The sequence below is a fragment of the Chiloscyllium punctatum genome, chromosome 48, assembly GCF_047496795.1.
Source record: "Chiloscyllium punctatum isolate Juve2018m chromosome 48, sChiPun1.3, whole genome shotgun sequence".
Classification (NCBI taxonomy): Eukaryota; Metazoa; Chordata; class Chondrichthyes; order Orectolobiformes; family Hemiscylliidae; genus Chiloscyllium; species Chiloscyllium punctatum.
Genome location: NC_092786.1, coordinates 39561190 through 39581616, shown reverse-complemented (window position 1 = coordinate 39581616; position 20427 = coordinate 39561190). Strand labels below are relative to the sequence as shown.

At 42.3% G+C, this 20427-nt stretch overlaps 1 protein-coding gene across 1 annotated transcript in view; it reads right to left on the bottom strand.

The window, feature by feature from the left end:
- Positions 1 to 19854, bottom strand: part of LOC140468818 (uncharacterized) — an 86342-nt gene extending 66488 nt beyond the window's left edge. The window contains exons 1-2 of the mRNA XM_072564836.1: positions 19491 to 19854; positions 19257 to 19349 (exon numbers count right to left, since the gene is read on the bottom strand). Of these exons, the coding sequence (XP_072420937.1) occupies positions 19257 to 19349; positions 19491 to 19553 (156 nt within the window). The 5' untranslated portion in view covers positions 19554 to 19854. The remainder of the gene's footprint in view (positions 1 to 19256; positions 19350 to 19490) is intronic.
- Between the last annotated feature and the right edge of the window lie 573 nt (positions 19855 to 20427).

The following is a 20427-nucleotide window of genomic DNA, read 5'->3' as shown; positions in this document are numbered from 1 at the left end:
ATCTGTGTCTGCTCACTCCTGTGGTACACTCCCTTCCAGAGGATAAACGGTATTCCCAGAAGAATGTCCATTCTGTCGGTGAAGACAGTGAAATTCCTTTGAATGGTGATTGATTAAAACAAAGGAGGAGAAAGCAAAATGCAAAAATATAATTCCAAAGAAAATAAATACAAGCCACAAAACTAAACAAAGGCAGCAAAACTAATTCAAAATCTCATCCCCACACGTTTGAGAGATTCAGCACTGGGACCTTTCATCATTTATGTAAATGATTTAGATGTGAACATAGAGATTTGTTAGTATGTTTGCAGGCGACACCAAAATTGGAGGTTTAGTGGACAGTGAAGAAGGTTACCTCAGATTACAGTGGGATCTTGATCAGACTGGCCAATGGGCTGAGGAGTGACAGATGGAGTTTAATTTAAATAAATGTAAGGTACTTCATTTTGGAATGGCAAATCAGAACAGAACTTAGACACTTAACGGTAAGGTCCTGGGGAATGTTGCTGAACAAACAGACCTTGGAGTGCAGGTTCACAGTTCCTTGAAAGTGGAGTCGCAGATAGATAGGATCGTGAAGAAGGTGCTTTCCTTTATTAATCAGAGTATTGAGTACAGGAGTTGGGAGGTCATGTTACAGTACATTGGTTAGACCACTTTTGGAATACTGTGTGCAACTTTGGTCTTCTTCCTATCAGGAGGACGTTGTAAAACTTGAAAGGGTTCAGAAAAGATTTACAAGGATGTTGCCAGGGTTGGAGGGTTTGAGCTATAGGGAGAGGCTGAATAGGCTGGGGCTGTTCTCCCTGGAGCGTCAGAGGCTGAGGGGTGACCTTATGGAGGTTTACAAAATTATGAGGGGCATGGATAAGGTAAATAGACAAAGTCTTTTCCCTGTGGTCGGGGAGTCCAGAACTAGAGGGTATAGGTTTAGGGTGAGAGGGGAAGAATATAAAAAAGACCTAAGGGGCAACGTTTTCACACAGAGGGTGGTGCGTGTATGGATTGAGCAGCCAGGGGAAGTGGTGGAGGCCGGTACAATTATATCATTTAAAAGGGATCTGGATGGATACATGAATAGGAAGGGTTTGGAGGGATATGGGCCAAGTGCTGGCAAATGGGACTAGATTAGGTTAGGATATCTGGTCTGCATGGACAGGTTGGACCGAAGGGTCTGTTTCTGTGCTGTACATCTCTATGACTCTATGACTAGAAGTAATTTGGATTTTTTTTTTACTCATTTTCACAAGATGCGGGAGGCCAATCAATCGCTCTCTCTCTCTCTCTGCTCATCACCCAATTGGAATGACCCAGCAATCGGCTCCTCCACCATTCCAGAGATCTTGCTTCCATTATTCTGTCTTTAAGTGGTCTGTACTTGTGACGCCTGGTCCTAACTTCAGTGTAGTTTTACAGAATTATCTTCTGTATATCATTTACAACCATATTTACTCTTTTAGAGTTATCCTTTCAATTTAACAAAAAAACATTTTCCTAATCTCCATTCACATTTGGGGTCTCAAAGACTAGAGATGAACTTGTGTGTCTTCTCAGCACTAGAACTTCCAGGAATTAGAACTGTCTGAGGTGAATTCTGACCAGACCATTGGACACAGTTTGATCACAGTTTTCTCTGATTTGTATTGTACTCTTCCAGCCACCAAATTCAAAATTCAGGTGGCTGCATTGATTGCTGCCCTGGATGTCAATGTGTTATTACAAAAATTACAAAAGGTACAGTGGAGGGAAACAGTCTCAGTCTCTCCCTCTGTTTCTCTGGGTGCCAGTGTAACTCAGGTACATACTAACAGGCCGGGTACACCCTGCTCAGTTATGGGGTAATGATGAGTCCCTCATATTCACCACTTGATTCTCCTACCCCAATACTTCCCCACCCTGGTGAAAGCTTCCACTTTGGATTTTCCAACTATTTTTGAAATCATTCACGGGACCCGAGTGCCACTGGTTGGGCCAACATTTATTTATTTACTCTAGCTGTCCTCGAGAAGCTGAGTCACTTCCGTGAACTACTGCAGTCAGTGTGGACAGGTCTACCATTGTGCGGTTTGACCCAGGGACTGGTGATGAATTTCCAAGTCAAGGCGGTGTGTGGCTTGGATGGGATCCAGCAGGTAGTGGTCTTCCCACGTAACTACTGAGGTCAGGTACTGCCACTTGGTGAGTTACTAATGTTGCAGGAACTTAGATCCGAAGTGAGACATGGTACTGAATCAGAGAGGACTCAGAGATTGTAGGGCTGGCCACTGCACCAAAACTAATTAATATCAGGCTCAGCAATCCTCAAAGCTATCCAGTAACACTCGGTGGGATGGTGTGTGTGGTAAGTCAGAAAGCAACTGCATTCAGCTTTCATTGTTCCGTAAAGAAATATCTTGTCAATGGTCACAAGATAAACTCCTAGAAGGAGAATGTCCATTTGAAGAAATAGTGACATATTAGATTAGATCCCTTCTAGTATGGAAACAGGCCCTTCAGCCCAACAAATCCACACCGACCCTCTGAAGAGCAACCTACCCAGGCCCATTCCCCTCCCCCATATTTACCCCTGACTAATGCATCAAACACTATGGGCAATTTTGCACAGTGAATTCACCTAACCTGCACATCTTTGGATTGTGGGAGGAAACCAGAGCACCCAGAGGAAACCCACGCAGACACAGGGAGAATGTTCAAACTCCACACAGACAGTCGCCCAAGGCAGGAATCGAGCCCAGGTCTCTAGCGCTGTGAGGCAGCAGTACTAACCACTGAGCCACCATGCCGTCCCATAGTGATGCCATTGGACTAATAATCCAGAAACCCAGGCTAATGTGCTGGGAACGTGAGCTCAAATCCCACTATGGCAGATGATAAAATACAAAATCTGGAATTAAAAAAATAAAACTAGCTTAATAGTGCTTGTTGTAAAAAAACTCATCTGGTTCAATAATGTCCTTCATGGAAGTTAAAAATCACAAAACACCAGGGTATATTCGAACAGGCTTATTTGGAATAGTTACCTGATGAAGGAGCAGCTCACTGAAAGCTAGAACTTCAAAATAAACCTGGTGTTGTGTGATTTTTAACTTTGTCCACCCCAGTCCAACACCGGCTCCTCCACATCTTGGCTTTGAGGAATAAATCTGCCACCCTGACACACTCTGATCTCCTCCGGACCCACACCAATGTGGTTGACTATTAACTGCCCTCTGGACATCGAGGGGTGGGTCTAGCCAGTTGTGCTACATCCCTGTTTAATAACTTCTTTAAAAATTTGGGTGCAAGCAATTATTTGTCTGACCCCAATACGAGTCAATACCTCGAGGAGAATGGGAGAGTAAAATTGTTTTTTAATAACTGTTCTAACTTTCATTGAATTCTTCTTTTAGGCAGCATTTCCTCATTTCACTTAAATAAAATCAAAACACTACGGATGCTGGAAATTGGAAACAAGCACAGAAAATGCGAAAGAAACTCAGTAGGTGTGGCAGCATCTATGGAGAGAGAAACAGAGTTAGTGTTTCGAGTGCAGTACGATTCTTATCCAGAGCTCCCTGGTGAAAGGTTAGCCACGACTGCTATAAATGAATTCATCACTCACCCTGTGCAGCCAATTCAGTTCAAACAGAGCTTAAATATTGAAACCATGAATTAACTATCATAATCAATAAAGATTTTTTTTAACATAATTGTCACCAAATTTGTTTTTTAAAGAGTCAAACGACATATTGTAATTAAGCTAAACCCTTATCTCAACAGTTTCCTCAATTCCACCTCAAATATATTTCTGTGTACATTGAAAAATTTATTTCCTATTTCCTTAAATTGCTCTCCCTTCAAAGGTAATCCCACAGCAGGGGAAGTGGTGCTGGGTTTTAGCTTGCCCACATTACAAGTGGAAATATTTCCAGTCTAAACACACAATGACCTTAAAGCTAAGCTGCTGTATGGTTGTGGAAACTCTTTCAAACATATGTGGGGCCTTTCTCCACCTGCTACTTTAACACAGCTAATCCTTTTCTCCACTTGTTACTTTAACACAGTATTAAAGGTCTCGGTGAAGATGGTGAACTTGACACAAATAATTCAGGTTTTTGTTCACAGACAGAACAGAGAGGAAACAAAAATGTTAAGTCACAGGAGATGATGGGAGTCCAGCCACAGCAATGATAAAGTTGTTAGGCAAAGGCATTGCGAATTCCTAATACTAGGGTGAGTGAAAAGGATAAAAATACTTTATGAACATCACACAATGCAAATGGATCTCTCATGGCTTTTCTCATTGAAAAACATATTTTTATGACTTGGGTGAGAAAAGTGAATGTAGTAGAGCCAAATTTGTGGAGGATGCAAACTTAGGTGGTAAGGCAATTGGTGAGGATAACACAGAGAGTCTGCAGACAGATAAAGACAGGTTGGGTGAGTGGACAAAAAAACTAGCAGATGAGACACTGTGGGAAAATGTGACTTGGCAGGAAGAACAGAGCAGCTGAAAATTATTTAAATGGAGAAATACTTCAGGCAGGGGTTAGGGAGCTCTTGTGCATGAATCATTAAAAGCTAACATTGAAGTTCATACGGTATTCGGGAAAGCAAATGGAATTTTGGTGTTTATTTCAAGGAGAATGGAGTATTAAAGAAAGGGAAGTCTTACTAACACTACTTAAGACTCAGACACCTTGAATACTGTGAATAGTTTTTGTGCCCTTATCTAAGAAAAGAGATACAGGTATTGGAGGCAGTCCAAAGAATGTTCACTGGAGTGATTTCCTCATAAGAAGTGGTGTAGATTGTCCTGTATTCATTGGGGTTTCGCAGAAGGGGCAACTTTATTGAAACATGTCAGATTATTAAGATGCCTCACAGAATAGATGTGGAAAAATTCTTTCCCATTGTGGGAGAAACTAAGACCAGAGGCATCACCTCAGACTTTAGGAGTCACCCATTTAAGACAGCAATGAGGTAGAATTTCTTCCCTCAGAGGATAGTAAATTTTGTATTGCACCGGACGATAGAGATTGGGTCAATAGATAGATTCATGGCTGAGACAGACATATTTCTGATTAGTCAGGGAATCAAAGGTGAAGGGAAAAGACAAGGAAAAGGAGCTGAGAATTATCAGATCAGCCACAATCTCCTTGAATGACAGAACAGACCTGATGGGCTGAATGGCCAACATCTGCTCCTACACCTGATGATCTTGTGAATGTCAAGGCAAAGTATATTTCCCTCAACGTGTTGGTGATGACGTAGGTACAGGAATGGGAACGTGCACCTCCTTGAGATTATGGAGCGTTATCCTGGGGTCAGAGAATTCAGCAACAGGAAAGACCGGGAAGGGATTTTAAACTCCTCCGGCCTCCCCTCAATCAGGGCAGGTGGGAGGAGGTCTCGAGAGGTCAAATGGGGAAAATTGCAAAACCCAACCTCGACCTTCCTCTCTCCGTGTTAACCAGAGCAAACATGAGGGATTTGTGAAAACGGTCTGAGAATTGTAAAGCCAAGTTGCTGGGTAGCTCAGTGGTTAGCACTGCTGCCTCACAACACCAGGCACCTGGGTTCAATTCTACCCTCGGGTGACTGTCTAGGTGCAATTTTCACATTCTGCTTGGGTTTGTCACAGTCCAAAGATGTGCAGGTCATGTAGACTATCTGCAGTGTGCAGGCTTGGCTGGTTAGCCATGGTAAATGTGGGGTTACAGGCCTAGGGTCGGTGGGCTGAATGGTCTCTCCCTACTGTCAGGATTCCATGATATTTTCATGCTCAGTAACTCATTTTTTACTGATCAAATGCAACTCCATTATTTAACATGCAAAGACATAATGTGAGTGAAATTCATGACTGCAACCTATATGGGACATTTAAGAGTCTACTGGACATGCATATGGTCACAGAAGTTTGAGGGTGCATACATGAGGATCAGTGGTCGGCACAACATCGTGGGCTGAAGGGCCTGTTCTGTGCTGTACTGTTCTATGTTCTATATACTGTAAAGAAAATGTTGCCAATGAAGTTAAACTATAACTGAATCCCACTCATATTTGAAAATGAACCAACTGCAGCAACAGCAAGTACATGGAGGGTGAGATTGGAAGTTAAATCAAAAAATGGAAAGAAACTTCATGTGCTAGGATGCCATAATATTGTAGTAGCACAGCCTTCAAGGAAACAAGATAACCTGAGACCAGCTGAAAAAGGTGTAGTGCTGGAAAAACACAGCAGGTCAGGCAGCTTCCAAGGAACAGGAGAGTCAACGTTTCAGGCACAAGCCCTTCTTCAGGAAGCAGCTGCCTGCTTCACAACAGAATTTCCACACACAGGGGAAACTTACTGCAGACACATTCCCAAATGCACAATTTCTCTTTGAAGATTTTTACTAGTTTACAGCTCAGACAGACTGATCATTAAAACTGAGACAAGGAAACAGTTTTCTCTCAGAGGGCTGGGAATCTTTGGAATTCTCTTCCTCAAAAGGCAGTGGGTGCAGAATCTTGAAGTAATTTTAAGGCAGAGGAGGGTAGATTCTTGATGGCCAAGGGGGTGAAAGATAATTGGGGATATGCAAGAATGTGGAGTTGAGATTATCCTTGATTTTATTGAATGGAGGAGCAGGCTTTACGGGGCTGTGTGGCATACTTTCGTTCCTTGTTTGTATGTAACTGTCTGGCAGCTATTCTACTCTTGATACTGAAGTTATGCAAAGTTAGTAGATTCTTCTCACTCGATTTCCCTGTACATGCTCCTCATAAGGAGAGGTTTCATGTCATATCTGTGTAAAGGCAACTGGGTTTTTAATCATTTATGTGTTTGACGTTGCAGAAGGTGGAGTCAGTCAATGGGTAACAAAAGCGTTCCAGAAACGTAGGATCCAGTTTTACAAGGTAAACTCTCTGGTCCTGCAACATTTTTTTGTCCCTCTTATGCCTCATTTTAGTTCTGCTCTGATAAAAAAGTCAAATGGTGGCAATGTAAATGCCCTTAAATTTCCATCATGGTTTCCTGTATGGAAGGAGGCATGCTCGGCTGGTTTCTTCCAGCATCTAATCCACATCTTTTATGCTCTGGAAGGGTTTCAGTCTGCAGTTTTAATTCACTCCTGCACTTTACAAGAATCACTGTTGTTCTGTTTAAACTTACTCATGTGCTTGCTCCTTTTAGAAAAACTGCATGTACAAGAGATGAATTTATTCAACAGGGCACTCTCTGACGATGATTTCATTCATCATAGAGGCCATTTCTCTGCGTGACTGAGATTTGAACTGTAATCGTGACTATCATGAGAGGGTACAGGAAAGAACTTGAACTGCTTCAGCACCTGAATATTCCCCTGCACATTCCAAGTTGATTCACAACCCAAAGGGATTTACTTTTGAGGTGCAGTGACTAGATCCTATGGTGTTGTCTGATGAGACCGAAAACTGCTGATGTTCCGAACAAGGTACAAATCATCAATTAACAACTGGGCATTGCTGTCCCTGGGATCGAGTCTGAAAGAAAGTAAGCTTGTCATGTTTGCCTACATAATGACAGTCATTGCACTTTGGACTGGTTCTGAGTCATCTGAAACACCCCAGGGTGTGATGGAAGGTATTTGCTCAATTATGGGCTGGGATCGGGAACAGAAACAATAGGCTTGGCATAAAAGTCGGAAAGCATCACTTGGAGCCTAAAGATAATTCTGAAGGATTTCTGTAAAAGACATTCTGAGTCCTGTGGTCCAGCTTTTCTTCTGGGAGCTTGCAGGCTCTTTGGTCTTCAGAGGTGCTCCTCTGTTGGCATTCCCACTGTTTATCACAAGTGGGAAGGACCCAGGAGGATTAAGGAGTCTCTGGTTTCACTAACAGGCATCCACCAGCATTGCCTTTCCTGCAGGTTCAGGCTAAGTGCCAACACTCCAGGCTGTTCGGCTGCAATGCTGTAACTTAAACCACATTTTCATGGATGTAAAGAAAGAACTGAGCATTTCTCAGTCATAGAGGTGTACAGGACTGGAACAAACTCTTAGATCCAACTCACCCGTGCCAACCAGATATCCTAAACTAATCTAGTCCCATTTGCCAGCACTTGGCCCATATCCCTCTAAACCCTTCCTATTCATGTATCCATCTAGATGCCTTTTAAATGTTGTACTTGTCCCAGCCTCCACCACTTCCTCTGGCAGCTCATTCCACGCATCACCCTCTATGTGAAAAAGTTGCCCCTTAGGTCCCTTTTAAATTTTTCCCCTCTCACAAAGAGGAAAAGGCATTGGCAGAAATGGAACAATCACTTTCTGTATATGACTTGCTAACAATTATTTCACAGGTCAGAATCACAACTGACGCCTATAGCACTATAAACTCAAACACCTACTGTTCCCTCCACTAGAATGGATCATCCTCTGCTTTAAAATAATTAATCACTTCATATATAAAGATGCATTAATCTCTACTGTGGCTACACCATGTGACAGGGAGGAGAACGTGAGGACTGCAGATGCTGGAGATCAGAGTTAAAAAGTGTGGTGCTGGAAAAGCACAGCCAGTCAGGCAGCATCTGAGGAGCAGGAGAGTCAGAAGCTCTTCATCAGGAATGTGGGAGACACCCAAGGGGGTTGAGAGATAAATGGGAGTGGGTGGGGGTGGGGGAAATTAGCTAGGAATATGATAAGTAGATGCAGGTAGGGAGTGAAGGTGATAAGACAGAGTAGAGGATGGAGTGGATAGGTGGGAAGGAGGATGAACAGGTAGGACAGTTCAAGAATCAATGTCGATTTCACCAGTTTCCTCATCTCCCCTCCCCCATCTTATCCCAGATCCAACATTCCAACTCGGCACTGCCCTCTTGAAGTGTCCCACCTGTCCATCTTCCTTCCCATCTATCTACTCCACCCTCCCCTGTGAGCTATCACCTTCACACCCATCATCATCTACCTCTTACATTCCCATCTACCTTCCCCCCGCCAGCCCCATCCCCTTTCCATTTATCTCTCAGCATAGTTGCCCCCCCCCCTCCCCCCCACATTCCTGATGAAGAGCTTATGCTCAAAAAGTCGACTCTCCTGCTGCCTGACTGGCTGTGCTGCCCCATGTAAACAGCCAGTTCCAACAGCCTGTGTGTGAAGGAATTTTCTCTAACCTCTGTCCTCCCCCATTTAGATATGGTTTTCAATTGATTATCCCTGATCATTGACCCCCCTCACCCAAATAGAATAATCCTTTCCATTCATCTTGTGGAAACAGCCATCATTTTAAAATTATATTTACTTTTCAACTCCTCTACTCCACTGCTTGTTTGATTTGGTCATAAAGAAACCTCATGATATTGTTAAATGCCTCTTTGACAATTGAAATCTTGTACTTCAGTCATGTGCTGTTTTTAAACCTTTTAAGTAAAATGTGATTTTATCAATATTCCCATATTTTTCACTTAGAGATCAATATTTTGAGAAGCTTCAGTTTCTGCCAGGCACATTGTACAAATCAACATTCAGTTCTGATTAAACTGCAATTCTCTAAATATACATATTTTAAAAACTCATTTATCATCAGTTTTGAGTGTACACTGAGTTTGGTTCTTTACAGACTGGTCAAGGACTGCCTTCAGACTTTGACTTTAAAGTAGCAGTATTTATTACAAATTAACAGTAGAGACTGTGGTACATGGAAATCATTGATATACCAGGCTCTGATTTGTAGTTACAGTTGGTAAAGACTATCCTCTGTGTGTTCCTAGCCATATGCTCTTCAGTGTGTATTGCAGAGAACTGGGAGAGAACTTCCAGAGAACACTAACTCACTCTCTCTGTCTCATTTGGACCCAGTGATGTGCAGCTCCGTCACACCATTGCAAGGCTGTTCTAGGGTCCTAATGCCCTTGCCTAACACCAAACAAAAAGAATTCCATTTACAATCTACAGTCTATCAGTTTAATTGTTGCATTTTACTATTTTCTGTGTCTTAATTTAAAATCAACAGTTCAGTCCAAATAGCAACATGGTGGCTCAGTGGTTAGCACTGCTGCTTCATAGCACCAGGGACCATGGTTTGCTTCCAGCCTTGGGCAACTGTCTGCATGGAGTTTGTGCATTCTGCCTGTGTCTGTGTGGATTTTCTCCGGGTGCTCTGGTTTCCTCTCACAGTGCAAAGGTGTGCAAGTGAGGTGAACTGGCCATGGGAAATTGCCCCATAGTTTCAAAGGATGTGCAGGCTAAGTGGATTAGCTATGGGAAATGCAGGGATAGGGTGGATCTGGGTGGGATGCTGTCTGAAGGGTTGGTGTGGACTCAGTGGGCTGAATAGCCTGCTTCCACACTGTACAGATTCTATGAATGGCCCAATATGCTATATTATTATGGTGGTCTCTTTAGTCGATAGAACTTTGTTCACACAGAGGGTGGTGCATGTATGGAATGAGCTGCCAGAGGAAGTGGTAGTCGCTGGTACAATTACAGCATTTTAAAGGCATCTGGATGGGAATATGAGTAGGAAAGGTTTAGAGGGATATGGGCCGGGTGCTGGCAAATGGGACTCGATTAGGTTCGGATATCTGATCGGCATGGACGGTTTGGACCGAAGGTCTGTTTCCATGCTGTACATCTCTATGACTCTAAGACAGCAAGAGGATTTGACATTGAATGGAAATGGATTTTGCCAGTGTCTCTCAGGTCTTTAACATACGTACCTACCATGCACAGTGCACCCATGATCCTCCCAGTCTGGTAACTGATAAATATTCTAATTTTGTAATATAATTTATTGTTTGTCTCGCATGTGCTCTTATAGACCACGACACCACAACCTCTTCAATGGAGAAGGCAATGTTGGCCCACTGTCTGGGAGTCTAAGTTCTCAGCCAGCTCAATGTCACTCACCAATAATCTCCCTCATATATCGGAAATCTATCTCCCCCCTACAAAATAGGTGCCATTGCTCTATTTTACAAGAAACTATGGCAAGGTTCCAAGCTTCACCATAAGCTCGGATTCAAGACAAAGAGTTTTCTGTTCATTCAGTTTGGGGTCTGTTGGCCCTTTATTAGGATTCTCCTGGCTTTGCAAGACATTGCTGAGAATTTGCTTTGCAGCTTCCAGAGAAGTTGCTTTTCATGGGACAGTTCAAAAGTTCTTTAGTTTTTACATTTTTAACGTTAATTGAACAGAAAAGAAAGTATTCAACTGGTAATTTACTAAAGAAAAATGTTACTTCTTTAGACTAAGTACAAAAATGTATTGTTTCTATATAGTTATGTGTATTATGTGCCATGCTGACAATAGCCTTGCAGTTAAACAATGCCAGGAATAAGACATGAAGGATTACTCTGGTACTTTTGCCCTTTATTGCCACAGCTATGTACATGGGCCTATCTGTTCACACAGCAAAGGATGATGACTGTTGTTCTTCAATTGTCATGTCCAATTATTTCCTATTTTTTTTCCTTCTGTTTCCGGAAGTACCCTAGTGGAGATATCAGGTCACAGGCAATGGGCAAGTCACGGAGATCAACCAAGTGTGAACCTAAACAGCCTCTCCAAATGTTCATTCAAGGAGGCCAATTATTCACTCGGAGAGTCAAGAGTGGGGTGCTGGAAAAGCACTGCAGATCAGGTAGCATCCGAGGAGCAGAAGAATCGACGTTTCGGGCAAAAGCCCTTCATCAGATTCTTCATGAACTCACAACTCACTGAGTAAAGAATCTACCCCTAACATCTGTCCTATACCTACCACCCCTTAATTTAAAGCTATGCCCCCTCGTAATAGCTGACTCCATACGTGGAAAAAGGTTCTCATGGTCAACCCTATCTAAACCCCTAATCATCTTGTACACCTCTATCAAGTCACCCCTAAACCTTCTTTTCTCCAATGAAAACAGCCCCTCAGCCTTTCCTCATACGATCTTCCTACCATACCAGGCAACATCCTGGTAAACCTCCTCTGCACCTGTTCCAGTGCCTCCACATCCTTCCTATAGTATGGCGACCAAAACTGCACACAATACTCCAGATGCGTTCGCACCAGAGTCTTATACAACTGCAACATGACCTCAGGACTCCGGAACTCAATTCCTCTACCAATAAAAGCCAGTACGCCATATGCCTTCTACACAGCACTATTTACCTGGGTGGCAACTTTCAGAGATCTGTGTACATGGACACCAAGATCCCTCTGCTCATCCACACTACCAAATATACGACCATTAGCCCAGTACCCATTCTTCTTGTTACTCTTACCAAAGTGAATCACTTCACACTTAGCTACATTGAACTCCATTTGCCACCTTTCTGCCCAGCTCTGCAGCTTATCTATATCCCGCTGTAACCTGCCACATCCTTCCTCACTGTCAACAACTCCACCGGCTTTCGTATCATCCGGAAACTTGCTCACCCAACCTTCTAGCCCCTCCTCCAGGTCATTTATAAAAATGACAAACAGCAATGGTCCCAAAACAGATCCTTGCGGAACACCGCTAGTAACTGCGATTTTCCAGCTCCTCAGATGCTGCCTGACCTGCTGTGCTTTTCCAGCACCCCACTCTTGACTCTAATCTCCAGCATCTGCAGTCCTCACTTTCGCCTATTCACTGGGAGACTCCAACTCGAATCTCAGCCGCACTTGGTCAGTTTCAGTGCCCTGAGGTGTTTCCTGGTGCCTATACCAGCCACATTGTTGGAGAGATCAAGGAAGAGAGGCAGGGAAAGCACAGCACACTTGGGATGGAAAAAAAATTGATAACACATACAATAAAGCCTGGAAGAAATACAGAATGTAGGGTAATGTAATGAAACGTGTGGAGTTCAGAAATTCATTCTTAAAGCTGTTGCATGGGTAAATACAGTGACCTGAATGCTGGATTCTGCAAACAGCAATGAAGTGAATGCCCAGGTAACTGGTTCTTGGTCATGTGGAATATTGGTCACAATATTCAGAGAGCTACTGCTTTTCAAATAATCCAGTTGGATATTTAACATCAATTCGGCTGGGCAGACATTGTATTGAAATAATGTGTCATCTGAAGGGTAGCGCCTCTCATAACACAGCAGGTTAGGTCTGAGGCTGGATTAACCAAGTGACTTGAGCTGATATCCACAAGGTCCTCCTGCATTTTGGAACACAAACCTGCAAGCCTGCTCTGTGACCTCAGCGATACAGTAGTGGGGATTTACACCACTGCTGTTAATCTGTGACTGACTTTAACCCTATCAGAAGAAAAGAGACTATTTTCTACAAAGTGAAACTATCTGGGATGCACAGTGCAGGTGACATATTCAGTTTACCAGACAAAAAGGTTTGGTGCTTAGACAACTGCAGAATCAGCGACTGTCAGTATTGTAAGAGTGGCTCCTCAATCACAGGCTTCCATTGATGGTGAACTTAACAATGGAATTGACCTATTCATGAAGAAATGTGAGGGGGAAGCAAAAAGGGGGGCATGGGCAATGGGACAGGTTGGGAAGAGGGGATTTGAATTTGGAAAAAAGGTGGATAACAGCCCAGATACAGCATCATGAAAACACAGAGAGAAGGAAGCTGGCATTCTGATCCAGCCAGGCAATTGGGGTGACCATTCCAGGCCAGCAGAGGAAAGCCAATGAGGAGTAACTACCCCAGGCAGACACCATGGCCTAGGGTAACCATGATGTGAAGGAGCTGGTATTGGACTGGGGTGGACAAAGTTAAAAATCACACAACACCAGGTTATAGTCTAACAGGTTTATTTGGAAGCACTAGCTTTTGGAGTACTGCTCCTTCATCAGGTAGCTGTGGAGCAGGACCGTAAGAATCAGACAGTGTCATGCACTGAAACAATATATTGATTGCTGTTAAGTCTTTCACCTTTAGAATGGGTTGCAGGTTTCGGTCCAGTAACATGTAAATCCCAAAACTTCTCTCAAGTCACATTCTCGAGATAACTTAAGGTTTTATGAAAAAAGGTGACATTTCAGCTCAGACAATGCATTAAAAAGGTGTGAGGTTAGAGTCTATCTGTATCCCAATCTTGAGCCTGACTAGTTTTACTTTCAAAGTAGAAATTTATAAAATATTCCATGGTAATTCAGCTTCCTCAGCAATCTCTCTGACAAAAGACTGTCCCCAACCGCTGGAGAAACAGGTGGAAACAAACACAAAGAGGTGCTGCACCTGCCATGCTTCCAGACTCAGGTAAAGAGGAAGACAGTGTTGCAGCGAGTGGTAATGCATGTCTATTAATTAAACATCCACACACAGTACTCCAGCCTGTGTTTACCACAGTGTTGCCACTGCACAGCCAGTCGCTGGTTAGCAATTCTTATTGGATGATATTGTCCTAAAGTATTGTTTTCCCCAACTATAACAGCAGCTGGTAAGCAGATAACAATAAGCATGAGATTTCTCTTTCAAACTGGCTTGGAGGATTTTTTTTCAACATGTACAAGAAGGTTGGGAGAGATTCTCTGTTACAATGGAGCTGGGAATCCATAACAAGGTGCAACGGCGCTGTTCAGGCTAATATTGTGTGTCTATAAGCTCATTCAATGCTCAATATTTCTTAAAAGGGCAACTGACCTCAATACGAACAAACCTGAAGCTCATTTTCTGTTCACTTCTCTGGAGTGGGTGAGAGACAGAGGGTGGGAGCGTGCAGACAGCAGCAGCTCTAAAATGACTCCAGCTCTTATTTAATGCTGCACTGTTTCATCAGCCAAACATCAGCAAGTGAAAATGGGCATAAACTGTCCCTTTGATGAAGTTTGCAGGAGAACATCTAAACTAATGAAGGCAACATGTCACCAAGAGCAACCCTCCTTTACCACAGGCACACTGCAGGGTTTAGAGTTAAACTTGCACTGTCTGCTCCCTCCCAGAGAGAGGTATGCCCACCTCAGTCAGCCTGCCAGCTGGCAATCCTCAACCAATCAGCCCAAGTTTCAGGATTGCTGGCACTAATGGCCGACTCATCTCGCGGCCCTACAAAAATAAAGGGGGAATGCGCTCACAACAATTCCAAAGCGGCTGGAGTGAAGAGCAGCAGACTGACATTCAATTACTTCTCCCACTTAGGAAACGCCAGTGGAGGAAGCAACAGATATAACATCTACGATCACCAAGGCTCTTAGGATTACTCCAGTCAGTATCAAGGAAATAAAGTAGCTGCAATTCCTTTGAGTTTGCAGAATAGGCATATGGAGAAAGGAGGGATATGTGGATACATAGGATCATTGAGATGGATTTGATTCTAATGCATTGACTACTGTCTGTAGTTCATGCACCTTGTGTAGATTATCAGATTTATTGGCCAATGCACAGAAGTTAGACAAAACTCGTGTCAATTAATTCTCCATGGTCGTGTCTCTCATTTTTTTTCCTCGCTCAATAGGAGTTCAGGTGAAAAAATCTTTGAGCAAAATCTTTGATAATCCAATCTCAGAAAATTGGTGCCAGCAAGATTCCCTAATTCAGCTTCCCGTAAAGTGAGGCTGAATTCCCAGAACGCACTCTTAAATCATTCACACTCAGAATTCTCTAAAGCAGGACTGGGTAGGACTTAGACTAACAGGCACATTAGGGGAGATAAACTATTCACCCGCCCTCCTGATCAGTCCAACAATGAGATATTTCTGATCTCAGAATGGTTGCTTGTCCATAAAGTGAATGTAACTATTTTGTAAAGCAATCACTCCTCACTGATGCTTAAATAGTCAGAGAGAGTGATACTGTCAAAAACAGCAAAATTTACTACAGGGCAGAAATATTTTCACAAGTATGTTTGAGGACTTCCTCTACTGAAGGTAATGGTCTGGAGTTTCTGTTCATGTGTTTTCAGTTCCCCACCATCCCAGTTAATTTCATCTGAAATTGGTGAAAGAAGCTCAGGATATCAGAGAATTTTAAGCTCAACCCGAGTTTCTGCAATCTTTTACCCTGGCTTTTTGTTTTAAAGGTTACATTATCAACAGGCCCTACCCAACGTGACAAGATTCTGCTCATAGCTTAGACTTCTAAAGCAGCTACAAAAATTAAGCTGGAATCTTCAAGTACAAAAACAGATTTAAAACTTGACTGAATGCAAACTTCTAAAGTTATTTTTTAAAACTAACCTCAGTACATTAATATAACTAGCAAACAATTTTTATTAAAGTCATTTGAATTTATTTAAATTGGTTCAGTCACAGGTGATAGGCATGAATTAACACTGCTTATATCCTGTGATAAACACATTCTCAATTGTATTACTCAAACAGCAGCAACTTGCTGCTCATAAATGAGACATATCTTTAAAGCAAACAGTTTTTAAAAAGAACACTCTCAAACATTGCGTGATTATGCTTGCTTCTGGCAAGTCTGCCTTGGACAATATGTAAATGAGTGAGCAAAATCTGAGCGAATAAAGCACTACTCAAATCTAATGCATCTGATTCCTAGTGTGCCTTTTGTGCCCAAGGAGGAAGCTGGTCTAGCAGGTGTACATTAGCTGTATATAATCCACGCACGTCTTCAAAAAAATTCAAGAGAAAAGGAAAAGATATATAATCCACTGATTACACAAGGACACGAGATGGTATTCAGAACTGCAGGTTTTCTGGATGACATTCAAATTTATATTATCGTCTTTATTAAAGTCCATCTCACTGCACCTGCTGGACAGGACTAGAGGAAAATGCAAAAGCCAAACAATTGACAAATCCCTCTGGTAATTCAATGAAGTTCCTATTCAGTTACAAACATGTTCAAGAAGAATTCTCTATTTGTATGTAAATATTAGATAGCAGCTCAAAACCCTGCTCATTCGACAATAGCCGGTCTGTCGTTAACCTTATCGCTCCATGGTTGAGTTAGCAGGGAGCAGCTCACCACTATCTCAAAGACAATTAGAGATGGCCGACTAAGGATGGCATAGCCAGCAATGCCCTTATGACATGTATGAATAAAAATGCCAGTACCTGAAGCCACAATCTGGGATACTTCATTGCACATTGATCATCCACTGTCTAATATGAGGGCTAGAATGCAGTGGTAATGTCCTACCACTGGACCAAGAGGCCTGGGTTCAAGTGCCACCTGCTCCAGAGGTGTGTAAATAACATTTCTGAACAGGCTGATTAAACAATATTGGAAAATACAGGGCTGTCTAATTAAGACAGAGAGGGGGAGAATCTTTCTTCCTCTCAAAGGGTCCAAAAGCGTTTGAAAGTTTCTGCGTCAGACAGCAGGAGAGGCGATGTCACTGAATCATTTTAAGGCAGAGGGAGAAAGATTCCTCAGTAAGTGAGAGAGTCAAAGAGTATTGGGAGTAGATGGGAAAATGGAACTGAGGCTAAAATCAGATCAGCCATGATCTTGTTCAGTGGCAGCACAGGATCAAAGCCACTGAATGGCCCACACCTGCTCCTGGGCAATGTCTGTCTTGGATTTATTCCATTTAGAATTTCAAATGATCTGGTTCACATCTCCTCTGAGCCTTTTTTTAAAAAGGAAAACAAATCCAGTTCTCGGAGGTATTTCACAACTTGAATTTCTAAAATCTGGACCTTTACGTAACTTTTCTTTAAACATTTGCTAGTGCATTCATGCCTAATCAGGAATGAAGTGTCCAAAGTTCAGGTCAGATTCTAAACATGGATTTATCCAACACTAAAGCAAGGTTTGAGTAATTTAATTATTATTGTCAGAACTGTTGAGCCAACAAAGGTTACAAACAAAATCCCTGAGGAACTCCCACAGTCTCTAGACTTTTTCTCCTTAGTTACTCCTTGGGTAGATATAATCAGTGACCGAGTGAATGCAAAACTATTACAGAGCTGAACTCCAACATTGTGCAGCTCAGCCACCTCTCCCCCAGAGATAGCATGCCTTAGGTTAGGGTAATGAAGTAAACATTGCTGCGGGCCACTAACCTGTAATGAGAAACTATTTATAGTAAACATTTTACCATCACAACACTGAATTGCTAATCAAAATATATACTCACATCTCAAACCAAACTGGAGATGAGAGGAACCTATTGTACACTCTGCTATCAGAAGGGTTTCTCACCAAGCTTTTAATACAAACCAATGAAGCAACAGTGTAATAACACTTCTAAAACTTGCATTAATGCATTCACTGACTTGTTGAGAGCTACAGCCAGTATTTTATCAAACAGTAAAGGTACTTTTTATTTTGCATTCACATAATGACCATAATAAGTGTGTATCTGATCAGTTTGATACATGTGCCAATGTCAGACTTTCAGGTACACTGTCTCTCAGTCATGCCAGGTATGCTTCCCCAGAAATGCACAGAGCTTCTAATAACCTACTCCAAAAGCACACGTTACGCATTTGTAAATTATTTAATTGTTTGCATCGGGGGAGATAGCAGTGCGTATTTGTGTCATTTTTTTTGTCATAGAGAGTTTCTGTCCATCAGCACACACTGAAGGTGGGCAACCCTCAGCAAACTAACTGCATAAAACTTCTGCTGTAAAATTGCATTCTTCTGATGGGTAATATGAGGCATGCTGGTCCAACAAAGTGAGGCTTTTTCCCAGATAATCATGGGGGGTGTATGTGGGGGTGGAGATCATGGGTAAAGCAGTGCCTTGAAATAGAAATCCAGCTATTTGCAGGTATATTCTTATTCAAGGAAATTTGTTGTTAACTCTGAGATGATGAATCAGCAACAAATTGCAGATCGAGTCATATCGCAAGGAAACAGCCCCTTTGAACCAATTCATCCATGCCGACCAGACATCCCATACTTAAAAATCAGCTTTGCATTTTAAACAGAATATCTTACGCATTTACAAAGAAGACTTAGGAATACATTATGAGTTAATGGTGATTAAATACAAAAATAACATTTGGTGAAACCATTGATATTGATGCATTAGCTATACGAGAATTAGAAATGGAAACTTTTTAGTTTATAACTTAGCATTGATGATACAATAATTATTAGTATTTAGGGCTGCGAGATACCACAAGCTTCAGGCCAAGAGCAACTGTTTATCGTGACTCCACCCTCACTGAGCCATTGCCACTCTGTAAGGGTACACACATTTTATTTCCCAGTTGACTGGTGATCAGGATGCATCTAATATCAGTTTTCTTTCATCAAACCTTTCTCTGATATTTTCATAACTAAAATAAAGTATTCATTTGAATGTAAAACACAGTCCCATCAGTGATTTTACATATTTTAATCAAAGTCTGTGGAGTAGGTGGGACTTGTACCCAGATCTTCTGGGTCAGAGGCAGGGATATTACCAGAATAACATTCTAGGCTCCAGAGACGATGACTCTACGGGCGGTACTGACCGTTTCTGCTTTCCCCCTCCTTTTGGTTTCATCTCTTGTGGAGGCCGAGTTGCCATCACTGTGCAGAGTCAGCCGGACCCTTCGGATGTTACTCTAAACAACAGAACAACCAGCTGTTAGTCCTCTTGCATTATTGAAGCTCGAGCAAGACGAAAGATCATTTCCCGGCAAACACACAAACTGGAATATTAGACACGCTCACAAACACGGAGCAATAAGAAGATAATGACTTACCCTTCGAACGGGCTCCGGTGATTCAGCGATGGTGCACGTTGCTGCTGTTCTGAAATGTAACATTGTTCCTGTGAGTGACACCCAGGACTTGGACTTTACCAGCGACTCCCCAAAATAAAAGTATCAGAAACTCTCCGTGGAAGATGTAGCTGTAGTTCAGTGTCTCTCCCTGCAACAATCCCACAGTCTCGGTTTAGTTTTGCAGCTCTACCTGCGTGACCTTTGAAAAGAGTTTTGGCGATGGTGAAAGCTCGTCATAAAACTGATCGAGTTCCACAGGAACACTGTCATCAAGCGTCGTTACCGCAGCATTAAACAAGTGTGTTCTCAAACATCCACCTGCTTTCAGCCGGCTCTGGAAAGATGGTGAATTCTTTTGTCACTTAGCAACCCATCTATTATGACACATCTGGGGCGACGTCCTCACCCAACTTGTCAAACAGCATTTTACCTGGAGCTGCCCTTCCTCATTAGAATAGTTTAAATGGGTGTTGTCCCATTCCAGGTTTATCAAAACTGACTCAATATAACTGAGGTGTTTTTCACAAGCCGGGGCATAGTAATTCTTTGTTTCTTCTGTAACGGAGACCATGCACTACTTCCTACTTATTTTTTTCATATTTCTTTCCTCAGAAAAGCCACCCAGGGTAGATTACTTAAACATGACCAGCTTCAAGGGCAGGACTGTTTGTTTAGATAAGTGATGTCAACTGTGATATGTCACAGTACCTGTGAGGGTTGGATATTCACTAACTCTTTGTGAACTGGAGTCAGGTTTTGCATAAAAGATTGGAGAGATGATTAAAAAAAATTGGAATATATTGACTGAACAAAGCACACGCTCCCCTTGATATCTCCTATCCTGGTTTGTAATATTCTCTTTTTCTGATTCAAGTGCCACAATCCAAAACCCAATACGGTGGCCCTCACTGACTCC